Source organism: Procambarus clarkii, chromosome 16, assembly GCF_040958095.1.
Source record: "Procambarus clarkii isolate CNS0578487 chromosome 16, FALCON_Pclarkii_2.0, whole genome shotgun sequence".
Classification (NCBI taxonomy): domain Eukaryota; kingdom Metazoa; phylum Arthropoda; class Malacostraca; order Decapoda; family Cambaridae; genus Procambarus; species Procambarus clarkii.
Window position 1 is genome coordinate 3,602,618 of NC_091165.1, and position 19,802 is coordinate 3,622,419.

The following is a 19,802-nucleotide window of genomic DNA, read 5'->3' on the forward strand; positions in this document are numbered from 1 at the left end:
ATAATTATAATTCTTTTTGTCAGGAGACAAGAAGCCACAGAGTAATAACATTGTTGGCTTTTATTTAGGTGTTCCCCTGTTCTCCAGTCTTCCTCCGTCCCCTCGTCCCCTTTGTCCTCCCCAGCATTCTCCATTCCCCTGTCCCCTCGTCCTCCCCACCATTACCCTCTCCTCTGTTCCCTCGTCTTCCCCACCATCCCCCCTGTCGTCCTCTCCACCATTCTAAACTACCTCATCCCATGCATTCCATGATGGTCTGATGCTTCCATCTGAAAATTGGGAACATCAAAAGATCTGACTTTCCCAATTTTCTGATGGGAACATCAAATGATCTGATATTCCCATCACTGAAAAATAAAAACAGATAAAAAAAATGATATGAAAAAATAGAAAATAAAATATACTCATGAAATGAACAGAATGGTTAACAACGCAGCTCAATTGCAATGCAATGTCACAATAACATTTAAATATACTTTAAGATATAATCTAGAAGAAAATAAGGATATTGAAACGGTTCATGAACTCTATTTCAATAAAGGACACTATGGGGAACTTTGAAAAATAGTTATTGAGTATAATTAGACAGACTTGTTGCTAGGCAGAGGAGTAATGAGATATATGGCAAATTTTGCAAAATATACAATGAAGGTACACAAACATTCATACCCAAACAAAGCAAAATGCTAGGTAAGAACAAAGCATTTGGCCCGTAGGAGAAAGGAGATACCCACAAGACTAGAATACAAGTCATTAACAAGCATGCAAGTATAATACATAATACATGCAGACATATATATAATCCAAAAAAATGTCAAATTTACGTACTTATTATTACATTACAAATATCCAAGGTTTTGAAGACACGTTTCCTCTTGCGCCCAACGAGTGAATACTGAGACCAGACCCCATAGGTCCCTATCCTCCTCATCATTCGTCTCACTGTGTCTCCACAGCTTGCACCGCCCATTTGAGACAGCGTCTGGACCTGTTAAAATAATGCATAAGCTGTAAGGTAATAGAGAATAATATATATCTTTCAATCTCAACATTAGATTTTCTAATTTCCAACTGTATTAAATAAATAGCATTAAAATATTTTCCTTCTTAACTATTACAAAAATCAACGAATTTGAGTAACTTTTGCTTTTGTTTTATTTGTACCTTAAACATAACACTGAACAATCAATTATGTGCCACCCCACCTTCCTTCATCTGCAAAAAAACTAATCAAAAGACATATGTACAAGGCTAAAAAAATTCAGCAACACTTACCATACTCAGGCTAAAAGAATTAAGCAACACTTACCATACTCTTTTTATATTCACTGTTAACTTTTAGCTCATGTGACAGACTTTCCACCTGCTCAACAGTTTCAAGTGGGGATGGAAGAATGTCTTCCAGGATTGGTATATCTCCATGTGTTTTTGACATATGGGTTTCCGTCATTTTGACAATATTCAGGATATCCCCTGATAAAAATGTCAATTTTGATAATTCCTTCATTATGTATTCCATTTTTTCTGTTACTGCAAAAAAAAAAGGCTTACTAGAACAAGCATTTAGTGTTGCATATATATGATATATGTATTGATCCTTAGTGGATCCTATTTTAGTGACAGACACATTGGTGTCAGGTCACTGTCAAATGGGCTACTGTCATGTAGCCTTCAATTATGTAACCTCTCCCATTCTATGATAGGGGTGACACAGGGCAGCATCCTTAGACCCCCTCCTATTTGTTATATACATCAATGATCTGCTTTATGTCTCTAACATGATTAAACCTGTATTGTTTGATGATACTACCATCATCTACTTAGTTGCTTTACAAGAATGTAAAATTTCAAGTCTGTACTCTCCCTCAATGTATTTTCTTGTATGTATAACAAAAAATAATCAACACATAATAAATCGGTACTTACTAGATTTTTCGAAAGGAGAGCTTTCAGTTCTGTCTTGTCTTGGAGTTTGAGGGGAAGGTTTTGTACTCGGCCTGTAGATAGACTTGTTGGTCCCACAAGATTCTGTCAGGGGTGGAAGCGTATTAGCATTGTATAGAAAATATTTACAAAATAGTTTTAAATACATAAAACTACAAATAGAAATTATTGAATTATTACATTAGCTTATAGCTTTTATGAATGCATTAAAAAATTTTGTTTCACACAATGGAGCGACACCATTTAAAGTGTTTCCATCACCCTGAAGGCTGGTAAAAATATATTACATTAAAATCATACACAAGTACGTTACTATCTGTGTATGTAAATGTTTCAACAGTTACTTAAAGCTTACCAGTTCTGTCTTGTCTAGGAGTTTGAGGGGAAGGTATTTTACTGGGCCTGTAGAGAGACTTGCTGGTCCCACATGATTCTGTCAGGGGTGGAAGCGTATTAGCATTGTATAGAAAATATTTACAAAATAGTTTTAAATACATAAAACTACAAATAGTAATTATTGAATTATTACATTAGCTTATAGCTTTTATGAATGCATTAAAAAATTTTGTTTCACACAATGGAGCGACACCATTTAAAGTGTTTCCATCACCCTGAAGGCTGGTAAAAATATATTACATTAAAATCATACACAAGTACGTTACTATCTGTGTATGTAAATGTTTCTCCAGTTACTTAAAGCTTACCAGTTCTGTCTTGTTTAGGAGTTTGAGGGGAAGGTATTTTACTGGGCCTGTAGAGAGACTTGCTGGTCCCACATGATTCTGTCAGGGGTGGAAGCGTATTAGCATTGTATAGAAAATATTTACAAAATAGTTTTAAATACATAAAACTACAAATAGTAATTATTGAATTATTACATTAGCTTATAGCTTTTATGAATGCATTAAAAAATTTTGTTTCACACAATGGAGCGACACCATTTAAAGTGTTTCCATCACCCTGAAGGCTGGTAAAAATATATTACATTAAAATCATACACAAGTACGTTACTATCTGTGTATGTAAATGTTTCTCCAGTTACTTAAAGCTTACCAGTTCTGTCTTGTCTAGGAGTTTGAGGGGAAGGTTTTGTACTCGGCCTGTAGATAGACTTGTTGGTCCCACAAGATTCTGTCAGGGGTGGAAGCGTATTAGCATTGTATAGAAAATATTTACAAAATAGTTTTAAATACATAAAACTACAAATAATAATTATTGAATTATTACATTAGCTTATAGCTTTTATGAATGCATTAAAAAATTTTGTTTCACACAATGGAGCGACACCATTTAAAGTGTTTCCATCACCCTGAAGGCTGGTAAAAATATATTACATTAAAATCATACACAAGTACGTTACTATCTGTGTATGTAAATGTTTCTCCAGTTACTTAAAGCTTACCAGTTCTGTCTTGTCTAGGAGTTTGAGGGGAAGGTTTTGTACTCGGCCTGTAGATAGACTTGTTGGTCCCACAAGATTCTGTCAGGGGTGGAAGCGTATTAGCATTGTATAGAAAATATTTACAAAATAGTTTTAAATACATAAAACTACAAATAGTAATTATTGAATTATTACATTAGCTTATAGCTTTTATGAATGCATTAAAAAAATTTGTTTCACACAATGGAGCGACACCATTTAAAGTGTTTCCATCACCCTGAAGGCTGGTAAAAATATATTACATTAAAATCATACACAAGTACGTTACTATCTGTGTATGTAAATGTTTCTCCAGTTACTTAAAGCTTACCAGTTCTGTCTTGTCTAGGAGTTTGAGGGGAAGGTTTTGTACTCGGCCTGTAGATAGACTTGTTGGTCCCACAAGATTCTGTCAGGGGTGGAAGCGTATTAGCATTGTATAGAAAATATTTACAAAATAGTTTTAAATACATAAAACTACAAATAGTAATTATTGAATTATTACATTAGCTTATAGCTTTTATGAATGCATTAAAAAATTTTGTTTCACACAATGGAGCGACACCATTTAAAGTGTTTCCATCACCCTGAAGGCTGGTAAAAAATATATTACATTAAAATCATACACAAGTACGTTACTATCTGTGTATGTAAATGTTTCTCCAGTTACTTAAAGCTTACCAGTTCTGTCTTGTCTAGGAGTTTGAGGGGAAGGTTTTGTACTCGGCCTGTAGATAGACTTGTTGGTCCCACAAGATTCTGTCAGGGGTGGAAGCGTATTAGCATTGTATAGAAAATATTTACAAAATAGTTTTAAATACATAAAACTACAAATAGTAATTATTGAATTATTACATTAGCTTATAGCTTTTATGAATGCATTAAAAAATTTTGTTTCACACAATGGAGCGACACCATTTAAAGTGTTTCCATCACCCTGAAGGCTGGTAAAAATATATTACATTAAAATCATACACAAGTACGTTACTATCTGTGTATGTAAATGTTTCTCCAGTTACTTAAAGCTTACCAGTTCTGTCTTGTCTAGGAGTTTGAGGGGAAGGTATTTTACTGGGCCTGCAGATAGACTTGCTGGTCCCACATGATTCTGTCAGGGGTGGAAGCGTATTAGCATTGTATAGAAAATATTTACCAAATAGTTTTAAATACAAAATAGTTCTGTCCAGTTCTGTCTTGTTCTGTTAAAAAGAAAACCATCATTCAAAAAGAAATAAAATGTTTTCAATTAAATTAAATTACCTGATTCCTGTATCATATTATTTTGATGTTCATCTAGAGTCAGCTTACACTCGGCAGTCTTTCGGGGCATGGAAACAGTTACTTTTCTTGGTGGTGAATCTTCACTGTCTGAAACAAAAACGTTTAATGCATTCAGAAAAACTATTAACATATATCTATATATATATTTTAATATATTACCTAGCAAAATATATTACCTAGTAAATAAGATTATTTGTTCCATTAAGCCAATCATGTTTCATTTTTTTAACAATTATTTTGAATAACTCTAAACATTCATTCCTACATACCTCTATCCACATCATTTGGTATTCTTCTGTATTTTACTGCCCTATGGTGATAACTTGTGTCTGTGTCACTTTCCATATTTGACGTTTCTTCTGCCTTTTTAAGGTGTTTTAGGGCAAGTTCCCAAGTACCTATAATAAAAATTAGAGTATATATAATTCATTATTACGAAACTTTGTATAACATCAAAACATTGAGAAATTTTTGATTTAACCATATGAATCAATGCTTGTATTTAATTACTATCAATGGAATAAATCTTGCTGATGTTGAAACGTCTCCATTTCGATGGGTCTGGTATTTCTCCTCTTTTGGCTTTCGATGATTGGTTTTCACGTGGCCAATAGCCCACGTTTGATCCCTGGAAAGGGGACATATATTTGTAAATATATGTATATGTAAATGTATGTCTCATAAATCGAGGCCCCACTGTATTTCATATATTATATACATATATATCTCTAAATCTATCAACATATATCATATACACATATTTTAAATACTAATGTTTTAATTTTGCAAATAAACAATATATATATATATTGACTTACATCAGATGCACTAAACATCCATTTGATATGGATGATTGACAATTCTCCTTCTTCATCTTCCACAACGATGTATTTATTTTCAGATTCAGCCATCTACAAATTTAAACTGATTAGGGACATTTTCTGCAGCACATTATCAGTGTCTAAGAAAATAAGCAGTCACTAATTTTATATAGTACTAAACAACAATGTTAACCTTAATTCTAATATGTTATGATGGTGAACAATACTTTTTACTAAAGTTAAAAGTTTGCAATGTAAGCAAAGAGTATTCCTACAGCTTGCACAAGAATCAAAAACAATCACAAGAAACTTACTAGTCATAAATCATGTAGTATTGACAAGAAGATATAAGTACTTTCTGTTTTCTTGATTAACATTCCTCTGGTTGATGTGTTAATCCTATACACTTTTTTTAAAAAGTCCTTACGTGGATTAACATTGAAGGCCCCAAATATTCTTGAATCACAAGGACTAGTAAATATTGGGCTTTGAAAAGGATATACCCTAACAATGAAGTAATTTTCTTCACTTCTTCGGCTGTGTACAGTCCTTAACACTTCACAGCAATTATATCCAGGTAACGAATATACATTGTTAGGAAATTTATGAGAAATTTTATTATCTGGAGATGTTTTATAAATCATGGTATTTTCAGCCTCCTTTATTCTTTTTGTAATTTGGACAATTGGATTTTTACTTGATCTGACCATCTTTTTCAGCTGATGCAAATAATTTTCAAATGGAAAAGCTGAACAACTGTCAAGAGTACCATGTTCCTCAGCATCTGCTGTTAGGTGAATCAAACTGTGAACATTGTAGACTAGAAAATCTTTCCCATACAGATCACCACACCTTGATACAAAATTCAGCAAAAGGTCATGAGCATATTTGCCGTATTTTAAGGACATACATGTGGGCGAAACAAGAAAACTTATACCAACACTGAGAGTAAGGAAATGATCATACATCTCTTGGGGTAGAATACCTTTCAATACAAGCTTTCCTGTGTAGAGAAGAAACTGTCTGTATTCAGTTGCCTTCCATCTGTCAATTTCTTCCAAACCTCGTGGTTTACGTGCAAAAATATTGGGCACAAAATCTTTTATGCTCACCAATCTAGCACTAATTTCAGAAATCTGGCGGCTACATAATTTAAATGTGTTTTTCCGTATCCAGGTGACAAGAAGTCGCTTCATAACACCAAGGCACACCTGGTGCATATAGTCAATGGGAAACGCTGCAATTAAGTCTATGTTCAAGTCACAGAATGGTGATTTACCATGATGATGTTGCGAGTTAGATTGATTATGGAAGCGTGTGTCTGTTCTAATGGTTAAATTTGTTACTTCTGGATATGTCATTTTCCCCATCCAAGTACCTTTCTGTTCACATTTGTCACAGCCATAATAACCTGAAAACAGTTTTATGGACTTCACCATAGCCTTAGCAGGTGCATCACAAATTACACATTGTAATTTTATGTTGATAGTTCTGTTACCATACTGAATCCCATGCAACAAAAGGTCATCCATATCAGATATAAAATCATATAAGAAATTTAAATCACTTGGCTTAGAACGTCCATACATGAGGACAACTGGAAAGACTTTCAAAGGTGTAATATTCATTACTGCGCAGAGAACTGGCCACAAAGCATCATTTTTGCTTCTAAATATAGGAAGGCCATCAATGTTACATGACAATAATAATTGTCTCAGTCCTTTTATAGTTGCTTTTGGATATCTACTTATGTTTTTTAACAGTTCCTCTTTTAACCCAAAGTAGACATATTTCATTCCAGATTTTTGCTGAGTTTCTATGTACCTTTCAGAACTGATTAGTGTCCGAGCTGTTTTTGGTAAGTAGTCAATTCCCATTTGCCTCAAAATTTTTAATAATTCATCAACAGCATTGTGTGTAACACCATTCTTGTTTACCCACTGAATTAATAAATTCTGTGGGTAAACAAGTGAATGATGATTATCATGGTCATCATTCTCCTCCTCACTTTGAGAATTAGATAATACATCATGAATATCAGTAAGATTCATGTGTAAATCATCAATTTCAGAGCCTAATCCATACTCTTGATTTGACTCAGCTTCAAAAGAACTAATGTCATTGTCTGACGACTCAATCTCTGAACTTGATGCTGCCTCAGTAAGATTAATGGGTTCACTAGTGTGTACAGCTGTATTTGGATGCATTTTGTGTATACGTTTTAGCCTTCTTGATACTTGCATCCATCTGTTGTTGTATTGGAGTCGCTTTTTTCGCTTATACTCGTACATTCTGTTAAAGAGTGTCAAATTTCTACATTAGACTACCATATTACCTATATTATTGTTAATAATGTATTGACAGATGCAATATGTATTAAAATTCTAAAAATAAGTCATTCATTATATACAATGTGTGATAATTAAAGCTGGTGCATATAACATCCTTGTCAGGCACATGCAAAAGTGAACACTTCCAGAATTGGAGACATGCAGAAATGTAACATATGGAAATAGAGGCATGCCAAAACAAAGACATGCATAAATTCAAATTCTTATCGAAATAATTTCTAGTGATTATTATATAAATTATTCCATCAGTACTAGATCAAATATTCAATACCATCCTCCCATTGGAAAGAGTAATCATGTCCTGTTGGACATTAATTATATGTTGAGATATAATCTAAAAGAAAATAGGGACATTGAAATTGTTGTTAAACTCTATTTCATTAAAGGACACTATAGGGAACCTAGAACCCTGTATTACAAGTGTAAGTGATAATTTTGGAAAATTTAATTAAAGCTAATTGTGTAGGACACCTGGAGATATGGTGCCCATATCTAAAGAATCACATCAACTGGTAAAGGTATAGACTTGCCAATAAGTGGCTCCCAGGTTAGAGGCATAAAATGCCAAAACTAGATGGTAGAATAAAAAGAAGATATTGTAAAAGGTAACCAAACAAAGATGCCACAGAAATATTAGAAAATTAACTTTCGCAAGCAGCGTGGTAGACATGGTTGGAACAAGTTAGGTGAGAGGGTGGTGGAGGCCAAAACCATAATCATAATCATCTGTATCAAACCTTATTACAGGTAAAACCAGTAGGCAGTCTACTGTATTTTATCAAACCGTTATTAGTATAATAGATCTCGTAATAATTTTGCAAAAATAATGGCATTTACTATTTTTAAAAGATTATTAGCAAATTTACAGAAATGGTGCATTCGGAAGACAAAACCAATTTTTCACTTTTGACAATTGAGCACCTGCTACATCCAGATTCTAAAAAAGTTCGTAAAACCCAGGGGCCATAGACCGGCTATGAAAGAAAATTTGAGAAAACCCTGGGGCCATAGAACGGCTATTTAATCCCCTTGAACGGACCTGTGCATGGACCACTGAGGCATAAAAAAAAACACGGGCCATAGACCGGCTTGGGAAAAAGAAGTTCGTAAAACCCTGGGGCCATAGAACGGCTATTTAATCCCCTTGAACGGACATGTGCATGGACCACTGAGGCATCGAAAAAAACATGGGCCATAGACCGGCTTGGGAAAACAAGCTAGGTTAGGCTAGGTAAAAAAGAAAGGAGCTAGGTTAGACTATGTATGTTTAAATCTCTGATTTAAACAGAGCCAGTGTTCAGTCAAATAACTGAATTTATCAAATCTTATCCTTGTATAATATACAAGCTGATGTGAGATCCCTGTCTACAGGTGGACTGGAACTTCTATCAACTAATCCATACATCAAACCTGTCCCTTACAGCCCACAATCTATCATTAGGAAAACCATGTGAGAAATCTTTAAGGAATTCTGATAAAGAAAGAGATCTAGGGGTGGTTCTAAATAGAAAACTATCACCTGAGGACCACATAAAGAACATTGTGTGAGGAGCCTATGCCATGCATTCCAACTTCAACAGCATGTTGTGGGGTGCCGATATTGTGTGCTAGGTTAGGCTAGGTTAGGCTAGGTAAAAAAGAAAGGAGCTAGGTTAGACTATGTATGTTTAAATCTCTGATTTAAACAGAGCCAGTGTTCAGTCAAATAACTGAATTTATCAAATCTTATCCTTGTATAATATACAAGCTGATGTGAGATCCCTGTCTACAGGTGGACTGGAACTATTATCCAGTAGGCAGTCTACTGTATTTTATCAAACCGTTATTAGTATAATAGATCTCGTAATAATTTTGCAAAAATAATGGCATTTACTATTTTTAAAAGATTATTAGCAAATTTACAGAAATGGTGCATTCGGAAGACAAAACCAATTTTTCACTTTTGACAATTGAGCACCTGCTACATCCAGATTCTAAAAAAGTTCGTAAAACCCAGGGGCCATAGACCGGCTATGAAAGAAAATTTGAGAAAACCCTGGGGCCATAGAACGGCTATTTAATCCCCTTGAACGGACCTGTGCATGGACCACTGAGGCATAAAAAAAAACACGGGCCATAGACCGGCTTGGGAAAAAGAAGTTCGTAAAACCCTGGGGCCATAGAACGGCTATTTAATCCCCTTGAACGGACATGTGCATGGACCACTGAGGCATCGAAAAAAAACATGGGCCATAGACCGGCTTGGGAAAACAAGCTAGGTTAGGCTAGGTAAAAAAGAAAGGAGCTAGGTTAGACTATGTATGTTTAAATCTCTGATTTAAACAGAGCCAGTGTTCAGTCAAATAACTGAATTTATCAAATCTTATCCTTGTCTAATATACAAGCTGATGTGAGATCCCTGTCTACAGGTGGACTGGAACTTCTATCAACTAATCCATACATCAAACCTGTCCCTTACAGCCCACAATCTATCATTAGGAAAACCATGTGAGAAATCTTTAAGGAATTCTGATAAAGAAAGAGATCTAGGGGTGGTTCTAAATAGAAAACTATCACCTGAGGACCACATAAAGAACATTGTGTGAGGAGCCTATGCCATGCATTCCAACTTCAACAGCATGTTGTGGGGTGCCGATATTGTGTGCTAGGTTAGGCTAGGTTAGGCTAGGTAAAAAAGAAAGGAGCTAGGTTAGACTATGTATGTTTAAATCTCTGATTTAAACAGAGCCAGTGTTCAGTCAAATAACTGAATTTATCAAATCTTATCCTTGTATAATATACAAGCTGATGTGAGATCCCTGTCTACAGGTGGACTGGAACTTCTATCAACTAATCCATACATCAAACCTGTCCCTTACAGCCCACAATCTATCATTTGGAAAACCATGTGAGAAATCTTTAAGGAATTCTGATAAAGAAAGAGATCTAGGGGTGGTTCTAAATAGAAAACTATCACCTGAGGACCACATAAAGAACATTGTGTGAGGAGCCTATGCCATGCATTCCAACTTCAACAGCATGTTGTGGGGTGCCGATATTGTGTGCTAGGTTAGGCTAGGTTAGGCTAGGTAAAAAAGAAAGGAGCTAGGTTAGACTATGTATGTTTAAATCTCTGATTTAAACAGAGCCAGTGTTCAGTCAAATAACTGAATTTATCAAATCTTATCCTTGTATAATATACAAGCTGATGTGAGATCCCTGTCTACAGGTGGACTGGAACTTCTATCAACTAATCCATACATCAAACCTGTCCCTTACAGCCCACAATCTATCATTTGGAAAACCATGTGAGAAATCTTTAAGGAATTCTGATAAAGAAAGAGATCTAGGGGTGGTTCTAAATAGAAAACTATCACCTGAGGACCACATAAAGAACATTGTGTGAGGAGCCTATGCCATGCATTCCAACTTCAACAGCATGTTGTGGGGTGCCGATATTGTGTGCTAGGTTAGGCTAGGTTAGGCTAGGTAAAAAAGAAAGGAGCTAGGTTAGACTATGTATGTTTAAATCTCTGATTTAAACAGAGCCAGTGTTCAGTCAAATAACTGAATTTATCAAATCTTATCCTTGTATAATATACAAGCTGATGTGAGATCCCTGTCTACAGGTGGACTGGAACTTCTATCAACTAATCCATACATCAAACCTGTCCCTTACAGCCCACAATCTATCATTAGGAAAACCATGTGAGAAATCTTTAAGGAATTCTGATAAAGAAAGAGATCTAGGGGTGGTTCTAAATAGAAAACTATCACCTGAGGACCACATAAAGAACATTGTGTGAGGAGCCTATGCCATGCATTCCAACTTCAACAGCATGTTGTGGGGTGCCGATATTGTGTGCCATCACATGTAAACCAATCAAGCCCACAAATACGTCAACATGGACCAGCATTACACCGTCTAACATACTCTGTCAGATGTAACAACTAAATTTGTGAATTCAAGACCTAATCTATTGCATAACACAGTGTTAGTACGAGAAAAACATTACTTACATTCGAAGCCGTGTTTTAAAATGGCGCGGACCTTGGTCTACTGACGCTCCACACTGTGTGTTCGTTTGCGTATGATGAACGTGTGACAATTTACTACAACAATTATTTAATTATTCTTATTCTTTAGTTTACTATTTTTAGGGTACATGAAATTTCCAAATTATTTGCACACAATAATATAATTGCATTGTCATAACCTTTAAATATTACGGAAAATACGATGACATGAACGAAGTCAAAGTGAAGTTGAAGTCAAAGTCATTCGCCGAACGTATTAGTCATTTTTTTTCTCCCAAACGATAAGGGATAACAAATCCACAGAGCATATAAATGTAGAGTAAAGTCAATTTTATTCAGGAAAGTACATACATAGTTGATTTACAAACATAATGTTGGATTTATAGATAGAGCTAGTGCATACAATACCTAAAGCCAATATAGTAGGCATATAGCATTTCAGGCAACCGGGCAGTATATATGGACCCCTTACTCAAATCTCTGAATATGTTAGATATTAAGTCCCTGCACATACTCTCATGTGTATTTTATATATATAAAACGCTGCACTGTAATGTCAATCCTGACCCTAAAAGCTTCCTAGAAGGTTGTAACAGATCCCATGAGCACCACACCAGAAACAAATACCTGTAGGTGTGTACTGATGGTGCCTTATAGTGTGTACTCGTACCTTATGGTGTGTACTGGGGCCTTATGGTGTATACTGGTGGGAATGGGAACTGTAATGTCAATCCTGACCCTAAAAGCTTCCTAGAAGGTTGTAACAGATCCCATGAGCACCACACCAGAAACAAATACCTGTAGGTGTGTACTGATGGTGCCTTATAGTGTGTACTCGTACCTTATGGTGTGTACTGGGGCCTTATGGTGTATACTGGTGGGAATGGGAACTGTAATGTCAATCCTGACCCTAAAAGCTTCCTAGAAGGTTGTAACAGATCCCATGAGCACCACACCAGAAACAAATACCTGTAGGTGTGTACTGATGGTGCCTTATAGTGTGTACTCGTACCTTATGGTGTGTACTGGGGCCTTATGGTGTATACTGGTGGGAGTGTGGGAACTGGGCGAAGCATTAGCCGTGATTTCAGCAGGGACGACACTGGTGTGATGCAGGGCTTTGAATGTTTATACTGATTTCACTGTCCTGACATTATTTCTGGAGCTACGTATTTCATTTTTATAGCAATGTGTTCGCAATAGAAAGTTCTATAAGAACATGGGTAGAGTTGGCCAACACAGCGTCAAATAAATTTGCGGCGAATAAAATCTTACGCGTGTTTGTACCCGTGGGCGTCAAAAGTTTTTACTTTGCTCATGTTTTTCAAGTTTATACTTGTTTCACACCGTTTTTTTTTTGTATAGTGTTCGGAATAAAATTCCCTACACAGACATATGCATATCAAATACAATTCCTTGGAATTCACAGCTGTAGAGATGACGGAAAACACACAACCGGAACCCGCTCTTAATTGACACTCCAACTCACACCCGCAACACCCACAAAAAAAGTTTCTCTTGTTTCATGTATACTTACTTTAGTTTTCGTGCTACAGTTCTCATTTAGGTATCAAAATATTCCTAAGAAAATAGACTACAATACTGAAACAATCTAAGACAATTATGTGTACTTACCAAAGCAAAGACGATTGTAGTAAAATAAGTTGAGCATTTTATCTCCACTCCACCTCCTTCAGGTACTGATTCCTGAAGTTGCTCAACAGATGTTCCTAGGTGGAGTGAAGCTGATGTAGGTGGTTATTTCTTGTCCACCCAATACACCCTTTTCCTGTGATAAGTGGTGTAACAAGGTATGACGCAAAGTGGAACATCGCATGTCTTGCACGCTATACCAGTTTCCTTCCTGATACCCGACTTTGAACACACTTCACACCTGCGACGTTTGGGGATTTTTACCAGCTCATGTTTCAATTTATAGTTCAGGCGAGTCTCTGCTATAACAACACGTCGCTGTTGTCTCTTGGTTGGCAATAAACTACTGTCTGAATCGTCGCTCTCACTATTGTTTTCAAACACTAATGTGGAATATGAATTATCTTCATCAGATTCAGCTTCAGCACTAGGTGTAGACGTGAAGAGAGGGCGCCTCACACCCGACGGGCCAGGTGTTGACGGGTCAGCAGCAGGATACACAGGACCAGTGTCATGATTTATGTCTGGAGAATGAACTAGATGTGGAGATGGTGTAGTTGTTGCAGGCCACTCTGCCTTGTCAAATTTCAATAAAGACCAAATAGCAACTTCATGGAACTAGAGCAGAGTTAGTTTCCTTCGATCATCTGTGTTGGCCTTGTACAATGCATGTACAATGCATTGAGTAAAGACCAAATAGCAACTTCATGGAACTAGAGCAGAGTTAGTTTCCTTCGATCATCTGTGTTGGCCTTGTACAATGCAACCACAAGTTGACATTGAATGTGAATTAACAATGAGACAAGTAAGATTTATACTAATACATTTATACTAACTCTGTTGAGCGTTGACCATTTATACATCAAATCTGTTGATGTGAGCACTTTAGTTTAGTCTGCCGTTTAAAGAAAAAAAGAGCATATCAATGGTATATCACAGAAAACGAATTTATCATAAACTCATGTATTTGTCTTATCATATTGAACTGCATTCATATTTTTAATATATAACAATATGAATATACAAATTTCTGTAAATCCCCTACCTTGTTGGAATCTGTGGAAATGAATGAGCAAATGTGCTGGCTGAAGGCGCTGAAGGAAACCACATTGGTTTCATTTTGGATACAAATGTCCATGGAAATTCAAAATGGAAACTAATTATATAGTTGAACCTGCAGAGACGAGTTTAAGAATCTGTGTTGAGAGTGATGGACACAGCCTTCACAATTATACTTCAGAGAATGTAAACATCTAAGAGTCATTAGAAATATGTGTAGAATAATAAACCCTACATTGTTTGAGTTAGGGAAAACACCATTTGTGATATATAGATACTATAGCTGTTCCTAAAGATTCACCCTTTTTTGCACCAGCAAGATAACATATAAGATTTTAAGAGTTGACGAATGTTAATATTCTTGTTTGATAAACTGTGAACTTGAGACATAGTTAATAAGAACATATTAACACAACAAAATGTTTTCAGAATCCTTAACACCACTTTCCAACAACTTATATAATTTATATAAATTATTTTAGAGAATAATACATAAATTATATATTTAAACATGATATAGTGTTTAGTGGAATGTATAAGGAGTCAAATTGTGTTAAAAAGAGCAATTTTTAGAAAATTTGGAAAAATACTTTTTTCTGTTCAAATTATAACTAAATGGATTATAAAGGTTTCACTCAGCCAATATATATCATTCACAATTTATTAATGAATTTTACAAAAAAACACCATAAATTTTATATTTAAACATGTAAAAACTATTTGTTTTACATTTGGAAGAAAATAATTGTAGAAAAACAATTTATAATTAAACCTTTGTGTTTGGATTTTTTGAGTAAAAGTTTCTCAAAGGCTTTCCTGCACCATTCTCAATGCAAATCATTCCCACACCTATGGCAAGAGATAGGCGAACGTTGTGTAGATGATTTGTGTTTGCTGGGAGGTCACATTTTGCCCAAACGCCCCTGCAGTTTTTAAATTATCTCAAACATCCCAAATTCGAACCTTGAGCCATATTTTGGAGCCAAATTTTGGCTCTCTGCACATATTCGCAGCTTGAAATTACGAATCTTTATACCGAAAATATGCCTATTACGGAGAGCGGCGATGGATCACATTTTGCCCAAACCCTCCCTCCAGTTTTCAAAATATCCCTAACTTCCTAAATTCGACCCTGGAGCCTTATTTTAGAGGCAAGTTCTGGCTTTCTTCACGTATTCGCAGGTTGAAATTACAACTTTTTATACCGAAAATATGCCAATTACTTTGGCAATGGATCACATTTTGCCCAAACCCCGCCATGCAGTTTTCAAAATATCGGAAACATCCCAAATTCGGCGCTTGAGCCATATTTTGGAGCAAAATTGTGGCTCTCTGCACGTACTAGCAGTTTGAAATTTTGACTTTTTATACCGAAATAATGCCAATTACTGTGAGCGGCGAAATGTCACATTTTGCCCAAAACTCCCTGCAGTTTTCAAAATATCCCAATTATCCCAAATTCCACCCTTGAGCCAAATTTTGGAGCCAAATTCTGACTCTCTGCACGTATTCGCAGTTTGAAATTACGACTTTTATACTGAAAATATGCCAATTACTGAAAGGGGCGATGGATCACATTATGACCAAACCCTCCCTGCAATTTTTTAAATATCCCAAAGATCCCAAATTCGACCCTGGAGCCATATTTTCTAACCAAATTTTGGCTTTCTGCATGTATTCGCAGTTTGAAAAAACACTTTTTATACAGAAAATATGCCAATTACTGAAAGCGGCGATAGATCACATTTTGCTCCAATTCACTATTCAGTTTTAAAATATCCCAAGCCTACCAAATTCGATCCTTGAGCCATAATTTTAGCCAAATTCTGGCTCTCTGCACATATTTGCAGGTTGAAATTACAACATTTTATACCGAAAATATGTCTATTACTGAAAACAGCGATGGGTCACATTTGGCCCATCCCCCTCCCCCCTGCAGTTCTCAAAATATCCCAAACACCCTAAATTCGACTCTAGAGCCGTATTTTGGAGTCAAATTTGGGCTCTCTGCACGTATTCGTAGTTTGAAATTACGTAATTTTATACCGAAACAATTCCAATTACTGAGAGCGGCGATAGGTCACATTTTGCCCAAACCCTCCCGGCAGTTTTCAAAATATCCCAAACATCCCAAATTCGACGCCTGAGCAATATTTTGTAGCCAAATTCGGGCTCTCTGCACCTATTCGCAGTTTGAAATTACGTGTTATTATACCGAAAATATGCCAATTACTGAAAACGTCGATGGGTCACCTTCTGCCCAAACCCTCCCTGCAGATTTCAAAATATCCCAAACATCCCAAACTCAACCCTGGAGCCTTATTTTAGAGCCAAGTTCTGGCTTTCTTCACGTATTCGCAGGTTAAAATTACGACTTTTTATACCGAAAAAATGCCAATTACTTTGAGCAGCGATATGTCACATTTTGCCCAAACCCCGCCATGCAGTTTTCAAAATATCGGAAACATCCCAAATTCGACGCTTGACCCATATTTTGGAGCAAAATTGTGGCTCTCTGCACGTATTACCAGTTTGAAATTTTGACTTTTTATACTGAAATAATACAAATTACTGTGAGCGGCGAAATGTCATATTTTGCCCAAAACCCCATGCAGTTTTCAAAATATCCCAAACATCCCAAATTCGACCCAGGAGCCTTATTTTGGAGCCAAATTCTGGCTCTCTGCACGTATTGCAGTTTGAAATTACGACATTTATACTGAAAATATGCCAATTACTGAAAGCAGCAATGCGTCACATTTTGCCCAACCCCCCCTTGCAGTTTTCAAATATCCCAAACATCCCAAATTTGACCCTTGAGCCATATTTTGGAGCCAAATTCTGGCTCTCTGCACGTATTCGCAGTTTGAAATTATGACTTTTTATATTGAAAATATGCCAAGTATGGACAGCGGCGATGGATCACATTACGCCCAAACCCTCTCTGCAGTTTTAAAAATATCTCAAACATCCCAAATTCTACCCTTGAGAATTATTTTGGAGCCAAATTCTGGCTCTCTGCACGTATTCGCAGTTTGAAATTACGAGTTTTTATCCCAAACAGCCTAAATTTGACGCTTGAAAACATGCCAATTACTGAAAGAAGCGATGGGTCACATTTTGCCCAAATCACCCCTGCAATTTGCAAAAAATCCCAAACATCCCAAACTCGACCTTTGAGCCATTTTTTGGAGCCAAATTCTAGCTTTCTGCGCGTTTTCGCAGAAAGTATTGCATTTTGTTTCGTACTATAAATCATCGAATTTAGTAATATTTTGACGTTTATCATCCCCCTTTTACTTTATGTGATATAAACAAAATATCTTCGAATTAGGCAATATTTTGCTGTTTTTCAACGGTTTTGTGAATTTCCAGTTTATTTTTATTAATTCATTAAATAAACGATAAAAATGAGAGAGAGAGTGATGCAGAGGCCTCAAGAGAGGGATTCAGAGGCTTAAAAGAGTGATGCAGAGGCAGAAGAGAGTGTTGCAGAGGCCCAGGAGAGGGATGCAGAGGCTCTAGCGACTGATGCAGAGGCTCAAGAGAGTTATGCCGAGGCTCAAGAGAGTGATGCGGAGGCTTACGAGAGTGATGCAGATGATCAAGAGAGGGATGCAGAGGCTTAAGGGAGTGATGCAGAATCTGAAGAGACTGTTGCAGAGGCTTAAGAGAGGGATGCAGAGGCTCAAGAGAGTGATGCCGAGGCTCAAGAGAGGGAATCAGAGGCTCCAGAGAGGGATGCAGAGGCTCTTGAGAGTGATGCAGAGGCTCAAGAGAGGGATGCAGAGGCTTAAGAGAGTGATGAAGTGGCTGAAGAGAGTGTTGCAGAGGCTTAAGAGAGTGATGCAGAGGCTCAAGAGAAGGATGTAGAGGCTCAATAGAGTGATTCATAAGCTCAATAGAGTGATGCAGAGGCTTAATTTAAGAGAGTGATGCAGAGGCGTAACAGAGGGGATGCAGACACTGAAGAGAGAGATTCAGAGGCTTAAGAGTGGGATGCAGAGGCTCAAGAGAATGATGCAGAGGCTGAAGAGAGTGATGCAGAGGATCAAGAGAGGGATGCAGAAGCTTAAGAGAGTGATGCAGAGGATCAAGAGAGTGATGCAGAGGCTCAAGAGAGAGGCTTAAGAAAGTGATGCAGAGGCTCAAAAGAGGGATGCAGAGGCTTGAGAGAGTGATGCAGAGGCTTAAGAGAGTGATGCAGAGGCTTAAAAGAGAGATGCGGAGGCTCAAGAGAGGGATGCAGAGGCCCAAGAGAGGGATGCAGAGGCTCAAGAGAGGGATGCAGAGGCTCAAGTGAGAGGTGCAGAGGCACAAGAGAGGGATGCAGAGGCTCTTGAGAGTGATGCAGAGGCTCAAGAGAGGGATGCAGAGGCTTTAGAGAGTGATGCAAAGGCTGAAGAGAGGGATGCAGAGGCTCATGAGAGAGATGCAGGATTTCAAGAAAGCGATGCAGAGGCTCAAGAGACTGATGCAGAGGATCAAGAGAGTGATGCAGAGGCTCGAGAGAGTGATGCAGAGGCCTCAAGAGAGGGATTCTGAGGCTTAAGAGAGTGATGCAGAGGCGGAAGAGAGTGTTGCAGAGGCTCAGGAGAGGGATGCAGAGGCTCTAGAGAGTGATGCAGAGGCTCAAGAGAGTTATGCAGAGACTCAAGAGAGTGATGCGGAGGCTTACGAGAGTGATGCAGATGATCAAGAGAGGGATGCAGAGGCTTAAGGGAGTGATGCAGAGAATGAAGAGAGTGTTGCAGAGGCTTACGAGAGGGATGCAGAGGCTCAAGAGAGTGATGCAGAGGCTCAAGAGAGTAATGCAGAGGCTCAAGAGAGTGATGCAGAGGCTTAAGAGAGGGATGCAGAGGCTCAAGACAGGGGATGCAGAGGCTTAAGAGAGGGATGCAGAGACTCCAAAGAGTGATGCAAAGGTTCAAGAAAGGGATGCAGAGGCTTTAGAGAGTGATGCAAAGGCTCAAGAGAGTGATGCAGAGGCTCATGAGAGGGGTGCAGAGGCTCCAGTGAGGGATGAAGAGGCTTAGGAGAATGATGCAGAGGCTCAAGAAAGGGATGCAGAGGCTCAGGAGAGTGATGCAGAGGCTCAAGTGATTGATGCAGGGGCTCAAGAGAGTGATGCAGAGGCTTACGAGAGTGATGGAGAGGCTCAAGAGACTGATGCAGAGGCTCAAGTGAGTGATGCAGAGGCTAAAGAGAGTGATGCAGAGGTTTAGGAAAGTGATGCAGAGGCTTAAGAGAGGGATG

The 19,802-nt window shown here is 37.4% G+C and overlaps 1 protein-coding gene across 1 annotated transcript; it reads right to left on the bottom strand.

Moving 5' to 3' along the window:
• Window positions 1–4,427: 4,427 nt before the first annotated feature.
• LOC123750601 (uncharacterized) lies at window positions 4,428–6,057 on the bottom strand. The gene is made up of 5 exons (XM_045732703.2): window positions 5,781–6,057; window positions 5,464–5,556; window positions 5,156–5,273; window positions 4,915–5,043; window positions 4,428–4,732 (listed from the first exon to the last, which is right to left on the bottom strand). Exons 2-5 carry the CDS (start codon window positions 5,554–5,556, stop codon window positions 4,611–4,613), a joined length of 462 nt encoding a protein of 153 aa, XP_045588659.2. The 5' UTR covers window positions 5,781–6,057; the 3' UTR covers window positions 4,428–4,610.
• Window positions 6,058–19,802: the final 13,745 nt, after the last annotated feature.